This window comes from Brachycentrus maculatus, unplaced genomic scaffold, assembly GCF_059751285.1.
Source record: "Brachycentrus maculatus isolate JH-2025_06_01 unplaced genomic scaffold, ASM5975128v1 h1tg000615l, whole genome shotgun sequence".
In the NCBI taxonomy this organism is placed as follows: Eukaryota; Metazoa; Arthropoda; class Insecta; order Trichoptera; family Brachycentridae; genus Brachycentrus; species Brachycentrus maculatus.
The window spans coordinates 132,515-149,735 of NW_028281353.1; the positions used below are offsets into that span (position 1 = coordinate 132,515).

General features: G+C 32.9%; 1 protein-coding gene across 1 annotated transcript in view; it reads left to right on the forward strand.

Annotated features, from left to right (window-relative positions):
- LOC148301059 (free fatty acid receptor 4-like) overlaps positions 1-17,221 on the forward strand; it is a 28,390-nt gene that overhangs the window by 8,234 nt on the left and 2,935 nt on the right. The window contains exon 2 of the mRNA XM_088273873.1: positions 616-772. Within this exon, the coding sequence (XP_088129999.1) occupies positions 616-772 (157 nt within the window). The remainder of the gene's footprint in view (positions 1-615; positions 773-17,221) is intronic.

Here is a 17,221-nt window from a genome sequence, read left to right on the forward strand (position 1 = left end):
CAAATATTTCAACTTAATGGTTTGGTCATGTGAATTGAATGAGTGAAGAAATGATAGTAAAACAAATTTATAAAGCGAACGTGGTTGGTAATAAAAGCATAGAAGACCTAGAAAAACTTGGAATGATCAGGTATTTCTAATACTTGAAAGTCGATCAGGAAGCGGAATAATCGGCATGAAGAGATGCACGTATGTATATGGAAGTGGCGAAGATTGTTTGTGAATACAGATTGGTGTGGGGTTCTATTCTCTATGCTTACCCTTGCGGGGAAGAGGCGTGAGGATTAGTTAGCTCTTTTCCTTCTTTTTCCATGTTTGTTCCGTAAGTAAAGCATATGGCCATATGGCCAACACGAGACGCCTCCAAGTCACTGTGTCCTTGGCTTCCTCCCAGGTCAGTCCGGCATCTCGAAGTTCCGCTGAGTATAGTCGGTGAATGGTCGTCAGCGGCCTTCCGTTGCGTTGGAAGAAGAAACATGAGGGGTTTATGGTCTCAGGTGGCATTCTAAGGACATGTCTCAACCATGTCCATCTTCTCCTCTTCAAGACTTCCAGTGTGAGTGGCTGTTGGGTTCATAGTCAGGTTTTTAATATTGTGTTTTATCTTCACCACAGGCGTAAGGAGATCCAGACGGTGACTAATTGCTTCATTGTGAACTTGGCATTTGCTGATCTGGTGTTTGTATCGGGGATTCCAGCAATCATTGCTGCCAGAGTTTCATCCCAGTGGAGTCTTGGGGAATTCACGTGCAAACTTCTTCCATATTCCCAAGTAAGTAACCAAACTCTTTCAATCAGTGTACGCAATAATTATATATTAACAACATTTTGAGTGTATCCAAATACTTGTTCACAAAATCTGGATTATCTTCAATTACAGGAGTTATTTTCTTTATTTTTTGACATCTCATCAAAGATGAAGAAGAAATAAAAATCCTGGATTTGGACCTCACATTCTAATAAAAAGATTTTCTGCCCAATAAAAAGGTTCTTTTCATCTCACCAATAGACGTCTCTATTGATTCAAGAACAATGCTTCAAAATCGGTTCACATATATATAGAACTTCCAAGAATTTTAGTAGTGTGATTGTCAATAATGGGTAGAATTGGTGAATGTTACACGTGTGTAAAGTGATAAAGTCATGACTTGAACCAGCCTATGACGGTCGTCAGCCCCATAAATGCCCAGACTTCCATATTTTTCTTCATCTTTGATGAGATGTCAAAAAATAATGTTATATATTTATATTTTGTAAAGTAAATGATGCCATACCCATATTTTTAACATTCCTATTTTGTCGCCTTACAGGAAAAAATGCACACTAATGCAATTTGCTTTTTGCGAATTCGGATTTTGGATTTTTATTTCCCGTATTTCTTCATCTCCGTTTTATAACCCTTACATAATACAGCAACAAAAAGTAGGATTATTTAGGCAAAATAATTAAAAAATATATTTTGAGTATGCGTCATTATTGTTTTGAAAAATATATTTCGGTGAAGAAGTTAAAAGACAATTAATTAACAAATTTATTTAATTTTTGACAAGTAACTTATAATTTTAATTTAACTCAAATATTTAATACCTTCTCACTAAAAATAGTATTTTTTTAAATTACCTAACGTCCAAGTGACTCTGAAATCTAGCTACGGCTTATGCAACACCGCTTATAATGTCCCTACTTGGTACACCGCTTATCATGGCTATGAAACTTATAGGCTTCAACTTTATAAGTTTCATGGCCTATGCCTACTCGTCAGTGGATTTACTCTTTATGTTGTTACTATAATTTCATGTAATTCATGAGTGAAAATTCTAGGCAAAAACACTCGCTAAAAACAGGAGGTTTTCAATTAGCCCTATATCTCTTATTTTTTATTTTCATCATTTTATTTTTACATTTTCCTATATTTTTTTTTACATAGAATACCAGGTACTTCATGGGTATAGTGTAAAAATATGAGGAAGAATTATAATATTGAAAAAAATAGGAAAACACATTTTTTGTAGGACAGTAAATGAAAAGTTGTAGTGTGTTATTTTCTGTTTCGGCAATTAATCTGAGTTAAGACATGATTAAATTCTAAATAAAACACCCTTTTTTACCACTTGAGAATTACCATATTTACTTACGACTTGTTTCGGAAGCTACAGAAAAATTCTAGAAGCATCTATAGCTTCTGAAACTAGTTTTAATAATATAATACTCAAGTGGTAAAAAAAATAAGTGTTTAATTTATAATTTTATCAGTGTTTGTAGTCTATGTAAGTTTGCCAACGAGTCATTTTCTATTTTGCAAAAATTAAAAATTATTACTTGATTTTCTCAAAATTCAGAATCTTGTATAAATACTTGTAGAGGAACGCCCATTTTAATTTAATTTTTCTTAAATTATATTTTTTAAAAAGGAAACGCTAATTCATGTTAAGTTTGCCTCTGTACCCAGTACCGGATGCAGTATTTGTAACAGGGTTCTGTAATTATTAGTGCAGATTTACTATGAAACCGGTCTGTGTTTCCTGCGCCACCTAAAAACAGGATTGATAAGGAGTGATGTGTGATGATGGATCACTCACTCTCAAACTGTACATGGATCATCCATCATTATTTATTTCAATATTAATCAAAATTAAAACTAACATCGGAAAGGAATCCAACAACTGAGCACATATACATATATAAAATAACAATAAAACAACAATATTGCACTAGATATTTATCTGTTCCATGTGACTTAAGGAGTATTCCGAAGCGGGATTCTTCTACATCTTTAACAAGAGTCTTCTTGCTCACTTTTTAATTTATGTTTTTAATTTATACGCCTTAAATGTTTGTTTGCAATGTATAGGATTATTAATTATTGAAGGAATTGAATTAAATTGAATAAAATAAATGCAGTATGAATGTTCAATCCAGGTAACATTTTACGTTATTTTTTTCTTAAAACATTGTTATTGCACTAATTTATTTTTCTTCGAAATAATTATATGGGTTTGAAAAGAAAGCAGTTATTGAATGGAAAGGATTTTAAAAAATTATAAAAATATTTTAAATATATATTTTGAAAAACAAAAAAAAATCCAATTTACATACTGGCGAGTAACCTTCTGGTGGTCGACCGATGATTGAATTATGTGTTCGGGTTGTATCCCCTTAAGCCATCCAAATGTCAGGTCGTAAGCCCTTGGATGCTCAGACTTTCATTTTCTTTCGGTTAAAAACACAAATGCTTTTATTATACTTGAGATGAATCATTTATCTTTTTTCAAATAAATGAAACGGTAGACACCCATATATAAAATTGATATATTAATAAAATCCATAGGGTGTGATAATAGAGTCTCTAAAAAAAACTCTCTAAAAAATTATAAAACTCTCCTGGATTTTATCCAATTTTTGTCATGTATTCTGTCAGTTTTGTCCGCCTCCGTAGTGTAATGGTCAGCACGCTTAGCTGCCGTTCTGTAAGTTCCGAGTTCGATTCCCAGGGGGGGTAAAAAAAATTAATGATTTTTTTTCACTGTTTTATTTATTAAATATTACCCTGGACTGGTACCCGAGGCGGAGGGCTGATCACCTTTCCTTCATATGTTAACGATCAAGATAACGTTGCGTTTATATGATGCAGTGCCCTATGCACCATTGGGGTGCGGATAAGGGTTTGAATGAATTCTGTAAATACGAGTATGTCTAAAAATCCGTTAAAATTTTTGAAAATATTAATTATTTATTCAAAAATCATATAAGCATGTATGTATGTCACAATACAGGTTGAGGGTGACTTTCATACGAAAAATCGAAAGGTGCATGAGTAATTTTTTCTAATACAAATGAAATTTTACAAAGCAAATGCCGCGTTGATTGATAATGCGTGTTGTGTAGTTGATGTTCGTTGTAGTGTGCCTGAACCAATTGTCAAATTTACTTTTAAAGTACGAGCACAAAACACGTGATTGATGGCGTCACTGTCTCCTTTGGTATTTAGTCCACTGGTTGAATTAAAATGTGTATCTGTTGAGAAGTGAAAATTTCAATAGAAAAGTGAATAATGCTTTCCAACGAAGTCCCCTCGGAGCGTTCATTTTCTGTTTCATGACCACATACCGCTCATTCCTTTCAACAACGTCATACACCAATAATCGTCAAATTTCATTTTTGTATGATATATAATTGGGTATAACTAATTTTATATTTAACATATCGCTCACTCCTCTCAAGAACGTCATAAATCAAAAAACCTGATTTTTTAGGATAACGTTTTTAAAGTTTAAAAATATGACGCAATTTATTAAAAATAAATATCAAGCGACTTATTGAACTTTTTACTGTGCAACAGATCTTTTTAGGTAAAACCTGAAGGTTTTTCGCCATTTGAAAAATATTACGTTTATTTTTTAAAAAAATTAAACAATACCTTTTCTTCAAAATGAAAAAACAACATTTTCTGCCCTGTAGCGGGTAAATATTAAGTTAAAAATATGCCGCTTTTTCTGGGATATAGTACATTTTCTGGGCATTCTGAAAACATACACAACTGAAAATTTTGATTTTTGATTTATGAGGTTTTTGAAAGGAGTGAGCGATATAACACCTCCATAGTGTAGTGGTTAGCACGTTTGACTGTCGTGCCAGAGTCTGATTTTCAGGAGGGTTAAAATAAATACATATCGCTCACTCCTTTCAACAACGTCACAAATCAAAAATCGTCAATTTGCGTGTTTTCGGAATGCCCAGAAAATGTACTATATCCCAGCAAAAGCGGCATATTTTAAATTTTATATTTACCCGCTACAGGGCAGAAAATGTTGTTTTTGCATTTTGAAGAAAAGGTATCGTTTAATTATTGTTTGAAAAATACTAAATATTTTTCAAATGGAGTAAAAACCTCCAGGTTTTACCTAAAAAGATCTGTTGCACAGTTAAAAGTTCAATAAGTGCCTCGATATTTATATTTAATACTTTTTATTATATTCTTAAACTTTAAAAACGATCTCCTGAAAAATCATTTTTTTTGATTATGACGTTGTTGAAAGGAGTGAGCGATACATGTTTCCGTTTGCCTTTTTTTCAGATTAAACTCTAACTAAAGGCCATTGTACTGATTTTCATGGACTAAACCATGTGTTTGAATTGACGAAAAGTCAATGTCTAATAGTTCCAAATAATTTTTTCTTGGTACCTACTTTCTTTTAGATCACGGGGGATTTCGAGATCGAATCGTATGATATTGTTATAAAGACGTATTGCGTAATGGTGAAAAATACATAGTTTATAAAATGATCACTAATGTAGGCCAATAATAGACCTTAAGCCCTGTAAATGCAATAAAAATACTTTTCAATATTTCCGTCGTATAAACTGATTCATCTTTGATAGTTTTCTATAAAACACAATATAAATAATTATTATATCAGAAAATTCCTGATGTAAAAAAATGCTTGAAACTTAATCATTGCATTTTTGCAAAAAAAAAATAATAAAAAATACAGATTTAAACTAGCATATCTTTTTTTTATCCTTCAAAACTATGTGTACCATATTTATATTGTAACAGATTAGCATTTGCCCAGTCCAATTTCCGTTTAGTTTATTTCAATAATTTTATTTGAAAAATATATTTATCTTTTTCAAATATGTTAAAATAAATCAAATAAAATAAACTGAAATTGGACTGGGCAAACGCCAATATGTTGCAATATGGTACACATACTTCTAATACTGATAGAGAGAGGTTTGATTTATCTAAATGCAAACGCTTTTTACATACACAATGAAATTATAAAAAATAACTCACAAATTTCCTACTAAATACAATACTAGTATTTAAAAAATATTAAACTTTATAAAATTAAACAACTTTGTTTTAACCACTTTTTAATTATAAGTACACTTTAACGTACCGGTTTCGACAAGAACCTTGTCATCATCAGGGTTGATTAAATTCTAAAACATTAAAATAAACTCATAATTAATTACATTCCCTTACCAAAAACTTCCACACAATTTTTTGGTAAGGGAATGTAATTAATTATGAGTATTTTAATGTTTTTAATGTTTTAGAATTTAATTAACCCGGATGATGACAAAGTTCTTGTCGAAACCGGTAGGCTAAAGTGTACTAATAATAAAAAAGTGTTTAAAACAAATTTGTTTAATTTTATAAAATTAATTTTATAAAGTAAATATAATTATAAAATGTGCCACAAATTATCTGCGAAAAACATTCAAGTAAATATTATCATGCTTCAAATGATGGTGAAATCTTGAGTATGATTTTTCCTTTTTTTACGGGTTTTCCGGCCCTAATGAATGTGTTAGGTATTCTTCTCTCTCTCGACAGTACGCCTAGGATTCTTCGAGATGATCGAGTGTTCGCGATCACGGATCGGTACAGTTTGTAGAACGCACAAAACGTATTCATTATTCGTATTCGGGACATGCTTGTCAAGAAGTAGGCGCCGTCCCACAATTCATTGTAACGGGCCGGTCAGTGTACCACAGAACCCGAGATTTTGTACCGATGGAAAATCAACTGGGAACCTTTTCTTTACAACATTTTGAGTGTGTCCAAATACTTGTTTACAAAATCTGGATTATTTCCTCTTACAGGAGTTATTTTCTTATTATTTTTTTGACATCTCATCAAAGATGAAGAAGAATAAAGATAAATTATCTGTTCAAATTATAAGCTTAAATAATAAAAATGAAAATGGTATTTTCTGGCGTTTCTCATGTGTGTGATTGTAATCCAGGATTCGGACCTCACATACTAATATAAGAGTTTCTGCTTAGTAAAAAGCTTCTTTACATCTCACCAATAGATGTCTCTAGTGAAGTTCTAGTGATTCAAGAACAAGGTTTCTAAATTGGTTCATATTTTTGGAACTACCAAGAATTTGAGTAGTGTGGTTGTCAATAATGGGTAGAATTGGTTCCAATTCAGTTCCACACCTGCTGTCACTAAGCATTTTCATTTTTTTAATGCTTTGAAGTTTCATAGATTTTGAATGCTTTCATTGCTTCGCAAGCTGAGTGAAATGTGTGCTTTTTATTTTCTTTCATTTCCATTTAACTGATTTAGACTGAGCTCCAGCAAACCGTAGATGACTTCAACTAACGTATATTAAAAAAAATTGGGTTATATTTTAGATAATTTAAAATTTTTCTAAATTTAAAATTTTTTGTCCACCTCCGTAGTGGTCAGCATGCTCGCCTACCGTTCTGGAGGTCCCGGGTTCGATTCCCAGGGGGGTTTAATAAATATAAGTGATTTTTTCACTCTAATACTTATTCAATATTACACTGGACTGGTACCTACCTGAAGTGGAGGGCTGATCACCTTCCCTTCATGTGTAATCGATCGAGATACCACTGCGTTTATATGAAACAGTGCCCTATGCACCATTGGGGTGCGGTAAGGGATTTATTATTTATTATTATTCATTTAAAAAATTAAAAAAAAACGTAAAACAAGAAAAAGTCGGAAAATTCTTACATTAAGTACGATTTAGTAAATCCATAATATATACCTATTTTACTCGTACATTACTCATATATATGGCTCGATAAGTATATAATATTAATATGATTAAATTTAAAATTACATTTTACAAATAAGATAGGAAGTTGTGACCGCAAAACGTCATATAAGTATGTGAACATTGCACATAAATATGATGTATAGTTTTGTGTGTACCAACTATATGTATAATAATTCTTATCATTTTATGTGTTCAAATCCTTTTTTCCAAAAGCTATTTCAATATTTCGACATCTTAACATAGATGAAGAAAAATATGGATGTCTGGGTATTCACACAGCTTACAACCTGTCGTAGGGGGGTTTCAATGATCCATTCAACATTCATCATTCTAACCGTGATTGACCACCACACATCTCAAAATTTTGGTACTCATATGTATGAGTAACAAAATTTTTAGTGGTGTGGTTGTCAAAATGGGTAGAATGATAAATTTTACAGATGTATAAAGTGATCGCTTAAACCAGCCCATGTTTATAATTTTCACGTTGCTCCATGTGTGTATTTGTATCAGTATCTTTGGTTTATTTGAGTAAGCTTGTATTAAGCATAGACCCTTTTATTTAAATGTATGCAGTGTCCGTGACCTTACCGAATTATTTTACATACTAGGAAACGCCTGAAAACATGATTTTCATTTTTAATGCAGCTTATAATTTTACCAGTTATTTTATTTACAGCGTTTTGTATGTATCCAAATCATTGTTCACAAATCTGGGTTTCTTCAGTTAGGAGTTATTTGATCATGTTTACATCTCAACATAGATGAAGAATAAAATGGAAGTTTGGGTAGGTATTTAAAGAAACTTACACATGAAGCGACTAGAAAATTATATTTATTTATGTAGAGTTTTAAAAATTCGAGTGATTGACAACCGTCAATCATCGGTAAAATAGTGAATGTTACACGTGTATAACGTGATCACTTAAACCAGTATATGACAGGCCGTGAGCCATGTAAATACCCAGACTTCCATATTCTTCTTCATCTATATTGAGATGTCAAAATGTATGATACAAAGTAATGGTTTATTCTTTAAAAAATCCAAGATTTTGACGTCATCATATTATTTGTAAATTCAATATGACCTGTAACTTAATAACAATAATAAAACCCTTACCACACCCCAATGGTGCATAGGGCACTGCTTCATATAAACGCAGTGTTATCTCGATCGATTACACATGGAGGAAAGGTGATCAGCCCTCCACTTCAGGTACCAGTCCAGTGTAATATTGAATAAATATTAGAGTGAAAAAATCACTTATATTTATTAAGCCCCCCCTGGGAATCGTACCCGGGACCTCCAGAACGTTAGGCGAGCATGCTAACCATTACACTACGGAGGCGGACAAAAAACTGTAACTTAATATTAGAAAAATGTCAGACGATTAGCGATTGACATTATTGCCCATAGGAAAGAAAGTCAACCTAAAACATGCGGTAAACGAGACATAATGCATTCAGAGAGCAACACATGTGATAGTAATGATATGCATTTAGGACCAAATACGAAGTGCCACATACATAGTGCCTATGTACAAATGTGCATCATGTATGCATGTTATCTATCGCTCAATGAAAACAGTAAAGGCTTAGTTCATCATAGTGTTTCTTCCACACACGTTTACTGCAGTTTATACAAATCAAAGCCAGATAAATCATACATGTAAAAATAGAAAAAAAAACCTTTTTTTGTAGACACAAACTATAAAGTGGCCAAATAAATCATACAAGTAAAAATAAAAATTAATGATACGTACTTTTTAGTCATCTGTTCGCCTCCGTAGTGTAATGGTCAGCACGCTCGGCTACCGTTCTGGAGGTCCCGGGTTCGATTCCCAGGGGGGTCAAATAAATATAAGTGATTTTTTTCACTGTAATATTTATTCAATATTACCCTGGACTGGTCCTGAAGCGGGAGGCTGATCACCTTTCCTTCATGTGTAAACGATCAAGATAACACTGCGTTTATATAAAGCAGTGCCCTATGCACCATTGGGGTGCGGATAAGGGTTATTTTATTTTTTTTTATTTTATTGGAAGGAAGAACAACAGTTACAATATATGATACATACAGAATACAAAAAATAAAATCATGAGTACCAATTATAGTTCTTCACAACTATACATAAGAGAGGTCTATATAAAGGAAGAGACATGAGACAAGGATGGGATAAAGAGAAAAGGAGATGGCAGTGATAGGAAAGAAAGAAAAGGAAAGGACAGGGAATAGAATTACTTTTTTAGGTTTATAAGATTTCGAACAATTTAGCTTTAAATTTTAAAAGATTGGAGTAGAACATATCAAGGTCGGTACAACATTCATTAAATTTTCCACAACTTCGATAAATAAAGGAATTTTTTGTATAGTTCTTTGTTGGTGCTGGATTATAAAAGGTATGACTATGCCTATTGATTCTAATTGGACAGTGAAAAGGTATCTGCGCAAGAAGATAAGGGCTCTCAGTCATATTATTTATAACTTTATACAAAAAACATAAATCTGATATATTCCTACGTTTACTAAGTGAAGATAATTAATGGAAGGCTAAAGATTCTTCATAAGAGTTGAAACTTAAATGAAGCTTACCATCCATCATTTTTAGAAATTTATTTTGAATACGATCAAGTTGAGCTATATATATAGCGTACTCAGGGTTCCAAACGACTGAGGCGAATTCGAGGTGACTACGAACATAAGCGTTATATAAAGTTACAAGAGATGATGTATTTTTAAATGGTTTAGTGGTTCGAAAAATAAAACCTAAGTTTCTGTAGGCCTTATTAACGCAGGCTTCAATATGTGAAGAAAACAAAAGTTTCTCGTCCATTATAACACCAAGGTCTCTTAATTCAGTTTTCCTGGTCAGCCGACTATTGTTAATTTCATAATCAAACATAATTTTTTTTTTTTTTCTTGTGAACGTAATGCTAAAACATTTATTGACATTCAGAAAAAGCTGATTAAGATTACAATAAGACACTAGATTATCGAGATCGTTTTGCAACATTGAACAATCGTCTAAAGACTTGACTCGTATAAATAACTTGGTATCGTCAGCAAACATGAGAAAATTTTGATTGATATATTTGTTAATATCGTTTATGTATATTAAAAATAATAATGGGCCCAGGTGGGATCCTTGGGGAACCCCAGAAGGAATCATAATGTAATTAGAAGTAAATCCTAGAACCGCTACCGCTTGGCTTCTATTTTCAACATAAGAAATGAGCCATCTAAGAAGATCACCATGAATACCCATTTCGCGAATCTTACGAATCAAGACATTGTGATTTATTTTGTCGAAGGCCTTGGCAAAATCAGTATATATGGCGTCCACCTGGTAGCCCTCTTCCATGGCCGATAGTGTGAAATGATTGAACTCAAGCAAATTTGACTCAATCGACCTGCCTCTTAAGAATCCGTGTTGGTTCAATATAATGTCATTTCTTATTACTGGGTTGATTTTATCCGTGACAATTTTTTCCATAGTTTTTCCAAAAAGTGGAAGTTTGGATATCGGTCTATAATTACTGATATCGGATCGGTCACCACCTTTGTGGATAGGAGTAATGAGTGCTCTCTTCCACACGGAGGGAAAACATCCCTCTCTAAAAGATTGTGTATACAACTTGGAGAGCGGAATGGAAAGTTCCACAGCACAATGTTTAATAAGCAAAGGGTGAATACTGTCTGAACCAGGACCCTTATTTACATCAATATTACTAAGGTATTTAAGGACAGTAGGTCGATCAAAGTCAATTATATTCAATGAAGTGCTTGTTTCGTTATCATTAGTTTGAGGAGGCGCCATACATGATGTACTGCCAGAAGAGTCAGGTACAAAAACGGACTTAAAATAATCGTTAAATTGATTTGATATGGATAAACCGTCACAGGAAGATACATTGTTTAAATGCATTGACGACGGTAGATTAGAGTTGTTACATCTTTTGTATTTAGAAAATGACCACAAAATTTTTGGGTTTGTTTTCAAGGTTTCTTCCACACTTTCAATATATTTTTCGTAACATATTTTATGAACGGTTTTTTGACGAGATCTTAAGAGGGAAAAAGTTTGAAAATCTTCAACTTGTTTAAATTTCTTCCATTTTTTATGGAATTTAGATTTTTCTTTCAATATCTTTATTAGGGCTTTGCTATACCAAGGGGGGTATTGATTAGGGCTAAAAACTATTTTTTTAGGGACACGTAATTCAATTATATTATAAATAATGTTATAGAATTTATCCGTAGAATCATTTACGTTCATATCATGGAATTCAAGATCCCAATTTACTTGAGCGAGGTCCTCTTTCATTTTGGAATAATCAGCCTTGTGGAATAGCTGGACTTCTCTTGCGTTTGGCTTCAGACATCTTGTGGGATGCAAGAATGAAAGTTGAAAGTCAATTATTAGAGATTTGTGGTGGCTGTCTTCGGGAACAATCGGATGCGTGCAATGAGATGTAAGGCAGTGGATAAAATTAGTCATAACGAGATCTAAAATCCTATTAAGTCTGTTGCGTTCATTATTAAATTGTAGTAAACCGTGTAAAGCTAAGAATTCCACAAGTAGTCTACTAGTATCCGAATCATAATTTGTAGGTGAGAGTGAATTACTACCCTCATCCAAAATCCAGTCAATTTTAGGTAGGTTATAGTCACCTAGCAAAAGAAGAATATCATAAGGTTTGTCAGAAAGTGCAGTTTCTACACTGTTGAGATGCGCTACAAGACTTGAGGTATAATTACGTCCCTGAGGGTGATATGAACAGCAAATGTGGATTTTTTTATTGGAGTTAATATCAAATGAAACCCAAATATCTTCAGCTGCGGAATTCCAGACAACGTTTGATGTTGCGTTGAGTCTATTGTGAGTTGCGATTAGAACACCACCACCAAGTTTACAATTAAGATTAGCGTAGTCACGATCTCTTCTAAATACACAATATCTTGAATCAAAGAGTTCGCTATTATGAATACCATCCAATAACCAAGTTTCCGTGAAACATATAACATCATAATCACTATTCAAAATATTTAGTTGGCATTCGTGAGTTTTCCCTCGAAGCCCGCGTGAATTTTGATAGTAAATTTTTAGGTCACTCGCGCCTGTGAAGAAAAGCAAGGTAAATACAAAACAATAATATACGCAAAGTCGATGAAATCTTTGACGCTGGAAATGTAAAATATTGATGAATTAGGTGAGTAATTCCATTTTGACTCTATATCAAAACAGAATAACTTTACAGAAATAAATTTAGTTATGAAAAGAATGAGACTGAGCACCCAAATTAACATTAAAATAAGTGTAATGGTAAAAAGTAAATGGGTTGCAGGGTGTAAGAAAGGGAAGCTTGTGTGAGAGGGAAGGAAGTGTATAGGATAGATAGGAATTTGCAATGCTATTACAATAATTGAGGCGAATAGTAATACATAATAAAAAGCTATTAAAAAGAAATACAGAAATTTAGTGATCACGAAATATTTTTTTAATTTCGTCTTCGGAAGATATTTTAAAAAATGGAGAAGTGTCGTTCTTTCTTGCAAATACTTCACCATTTTTTTCCCAAATATACTTAAAATTTGCTTTTTGAGCTGCATCCCTGCACCTCCTCAACAACTGTTTATTGAAGAGGGTAAGATGATTATTTATATAAATTTTGCCAGAACCTGGGAGCCCCAGTTCGGCGTAAGATAGGCCCTTTTTTTTACGGCTTGAAGTGACCAGTTGATATTTCGTTTTCGATTCTTTAATTCTAACGATCAAGTTTTTAGGCTTACTTGAGGGTTGGAATTTTCTCACTCGGTGTGAAGACTCAATATCAGAAGCTTTGACTTCAATATTTAATGCGCCGCATATTTTAAATGCGATTTCCATCGGATCCTCTTTGGTTGATTCTGGAAACCCGGATATTTCTATATTGTTAGAACGCAGAAATTGTTCCCGACGATTCTCATCCCGTTCTATACGTGATAATCTGGCGTCACATCTTTCTTCAACGTGGGCCAATCTTGCTTTAAGTTCTTGGTTTTCAAACTCGACGGCTGAGATTCTATCGCTGACTTCCGTTACCTTCGTTAGGATATCCATATACATTTGTTGAAAGATATTAATTTTGTTTAAAATGTCTTCCCTATTTCTCTCCGCCATCTCGGCCATCTTCTGGACTTCCAATTGGAGGACAGATATAGCGTTGCTTATCTCAGCCGATAATGGCTGCGGAGACTGAGGAGCTGAGGATGCTGGAGAGCCTTTTTCTGAGATCTTTAATTTAGAAATTTTGGGTGGCATTTTAATTTTCAATTTGCTTGCGAGTATTTATTTATTTAATTACGAATATATATATATTTTTTAAATTTCTTATTTACAATTGTATGTCAAATACTTGAAAGCAGTTAGGTTAAGAGTGGAAATAATCGGCGGGTATGTATGAGGAGATGAATGAACGTAGAAGAGGCGAATAATGTTCGCAAAGACAGAGTGGCGCGGCGTTCTATTATCTCTGCCTACTCCTGCGTGAAGCGGCGTGATGGTTAGATAGTAACAAAGATGCTAGCTGTCAAACTCGGTATTGCTGCCATCTGTAGTCGGCTAGTCCAAGCTAACTGTAACCCTCGTAACTATAGACATTTCACTTTATACTAGTGACCTCTGTATGTAAGTAGAGAAAGCACTTATCTGTCAATTTAATGTCCGTAATAATAACAGTATTTTAAAAACAGTTTTTTACCGTTGATAAAGGTTCCTTCCTTTTACTAACACTTGCACTTAAGAATCACACATAGCCGTCACGAAATATTCACACGTTTGATCGTTTTGTTCTAATTAAATGATGGGGAAACATAAACTTTACACAGGTATTTATTTGCTACTTATCCAATAATTGTCACAATTATGAATGCTTATATATATATATGCTTTATATACGTTATATATATTTATATAAGCATTCATAATATTTATATATATTATGAATGCTTATATATATATATGCTTTATATACGTTATATATATATATGCTTTTTAGTACCTACAAACAACTCGTATACTCGTATATCGTAGCCAAATAAAACGTACATGTATAAAATAAATAAATAATAAAAAAAACCCTTATCCGAAAAAAAAACCTTATCCGCACTCCATGGTGCATAGGGCACTGCGTCAAATAAACGCAGTGTTATCTTGATCGTTAACACATGAAGAACAGGTGATCAGCCTTCCGCTTCAGGTACTAGTCCAGGGTAATATTGAATCAATATTACAGTAAAAAAAATCACTTATTTATTTTACCCCCCTTGGGAATTGAACCCGGGACCTCCAGAACGGTAGCCGAGCGTGCTGACCATTACACTGCGGAGGCGGACAAAGTAAATAATAAACACTTTTAAAAAAGTATAAATGTAAACACAACTAGTTTTGAGAACTATGCATGTTCTCGAAACTAGCCGTGTTTACGTTAATAATCTCAAAAGTGTTCTTAGAGAAGTGTTTTATTTTCATATACATACAATAAATGTATATATGAAATGAATATGTATATTTGAATGTATCTATGTATTATGAAAAAAAAAAAAAATATATATATATATATATATATATATATATATATATATATATATATATATATATATATATATATATATTTAAATCAATATATTTTTCCATCTATTTTTGTCCGCCTCCGTAGTGTAATGGCCAGCACGCTCGGCTACCGTTCTGTAGGTCCTGGATTAATAAGTGATTTTTTCACTGTAATATTTATTTAATATTACCCTGGACTGGTACCTGAAGCGGGGGGCTGATCACCTTTCCTTCATGTGTAAACGATCAAGATAACACTGCGTTTATATGAAGCAGTGCCCTATGCACCATTTGGGTGCGGATAAGGGTTTTATTATTATTATTATTATATTTTTCCATCAAATAAATACCGAATCGATAATAATATGATAACAATGAGTTATGAGAAATAAAACAACATAATAAATATTCAAAATTTATCTGAAAATTCTTTATTGTATCATTTTCTGCTATAAAATCATTTTCTGGCTGTATGATTCAATTAAACAAAAGAAAAAACACACTAATTTTTATTTCGCATTTCGCACCGTTTTTGCGAAATTTATCCTCCGTTGTGGCTGTAATTTACAACCGCAAGAATGATAATAATTATTTTGTGCGGTTAGTTGAACTAGATCTTCAAAGAAACACGCAATTTTCCATATATATATTTAAAAAAAAATGCATATTTGATAAACTTATCATTCCTTGGTAAATATTAAACCCACGCAAAATTCTTACAATCTCATCATCGTTCGTAATTCAGTGGCTAGAACGCTCGATGGACACGCGTAGGTTCCAGGTATGACTTCCGCTCGGGCCTTTGTAGTAATCATATTTTTTTAAGGAAAAAATTATAAGGAAATCGTAAGAATAATTTCACCGCCTTCTATACTCACAATCCAGTGAAATTCAGTGACCAAGGTTGATATATTTATCTTCTTCTTCTTCTTCTAACCCTTATCCGTACCCCACTGGTGCATAGGGTACTACATCATATAAACGCAGTGTTATCTTGATCGTTAACACAAAGTTATTATTTATGTAATAAAATAATAACTATAATATTCTCAATATTATTAATATTTAAAGCATTTACTTTGTGGTTAGTCATTTTACTTATTTATTTTTTTACAAAAATGTTAATAAAATTAGTATATAACCACTCACCGAGATTTTTACGTCTACTGGTTTCGAGACGTACCCGTCTCTTCGTCAGGACCATCACGACACGACCTGTCATCACGACACGGACATAGTTTTTATATTTAGACGATACTTTGATACTCCGATTTATACGATACTTGATAGTTATATTACGTGTAAGATTAAAAAAAGTAATGTCCTGACCCGGAGGTTCTACGTTCGACCCTATTCTGCCACAACTTGATTCCTAAATGTAAACAAAAGTTAAATAATAGAATAATCCTAAACTAACCAACCATCACGCCACTTCCTCGCAGGGGTAGGCAGAGAGGTTAAAACGACACACCATTGTGTATTTGCTAACATTCCTCGCCTCCTGCATTCATGCTTTTCCTCATATACATATTTTCCTATTATTCCGACATTTGACATGTCTGCTTTCAAGTAAGTTTTTGTAGTATTTGATTATATCATGTTTTCCACGGACTTCCTCTGCTTCTATTTCCAACTACGCCCGCCTCATAGATTTGTTTTACCGTTCTTTCTTCACTCATCGTTACAGATGTCCAAATCATTTCAACACGCCTTTCTTAACTTTATAGGTAATGTATAAGTTCAATTAAAATATGTATTTGTATAGGTGTGTCTTAATACCCCAAGATTTCTTTTTTAACTTTAAAAAATATCAAAAGATTGGATAATAATTATTACTATAAAAATATAACAATAACTGCTTGCATCTGTGACGCAAATGTATGGAAAGTGCAAAATGGGACCTTTTTCAAAATTAAGCGCTATTTCAAGTGATAAAATGAAAAGATTCGTTACCCAAAAATGTTATGAATTAACCCGTAATCTACCAAGAATTCATTGAAAATCCTTTTAAAGTGGAAAAAACAGAACTTAAAAAGAAAATGGATTTTCAGTTCGACGATTTTCAAGATAAATGGATTAAAATAT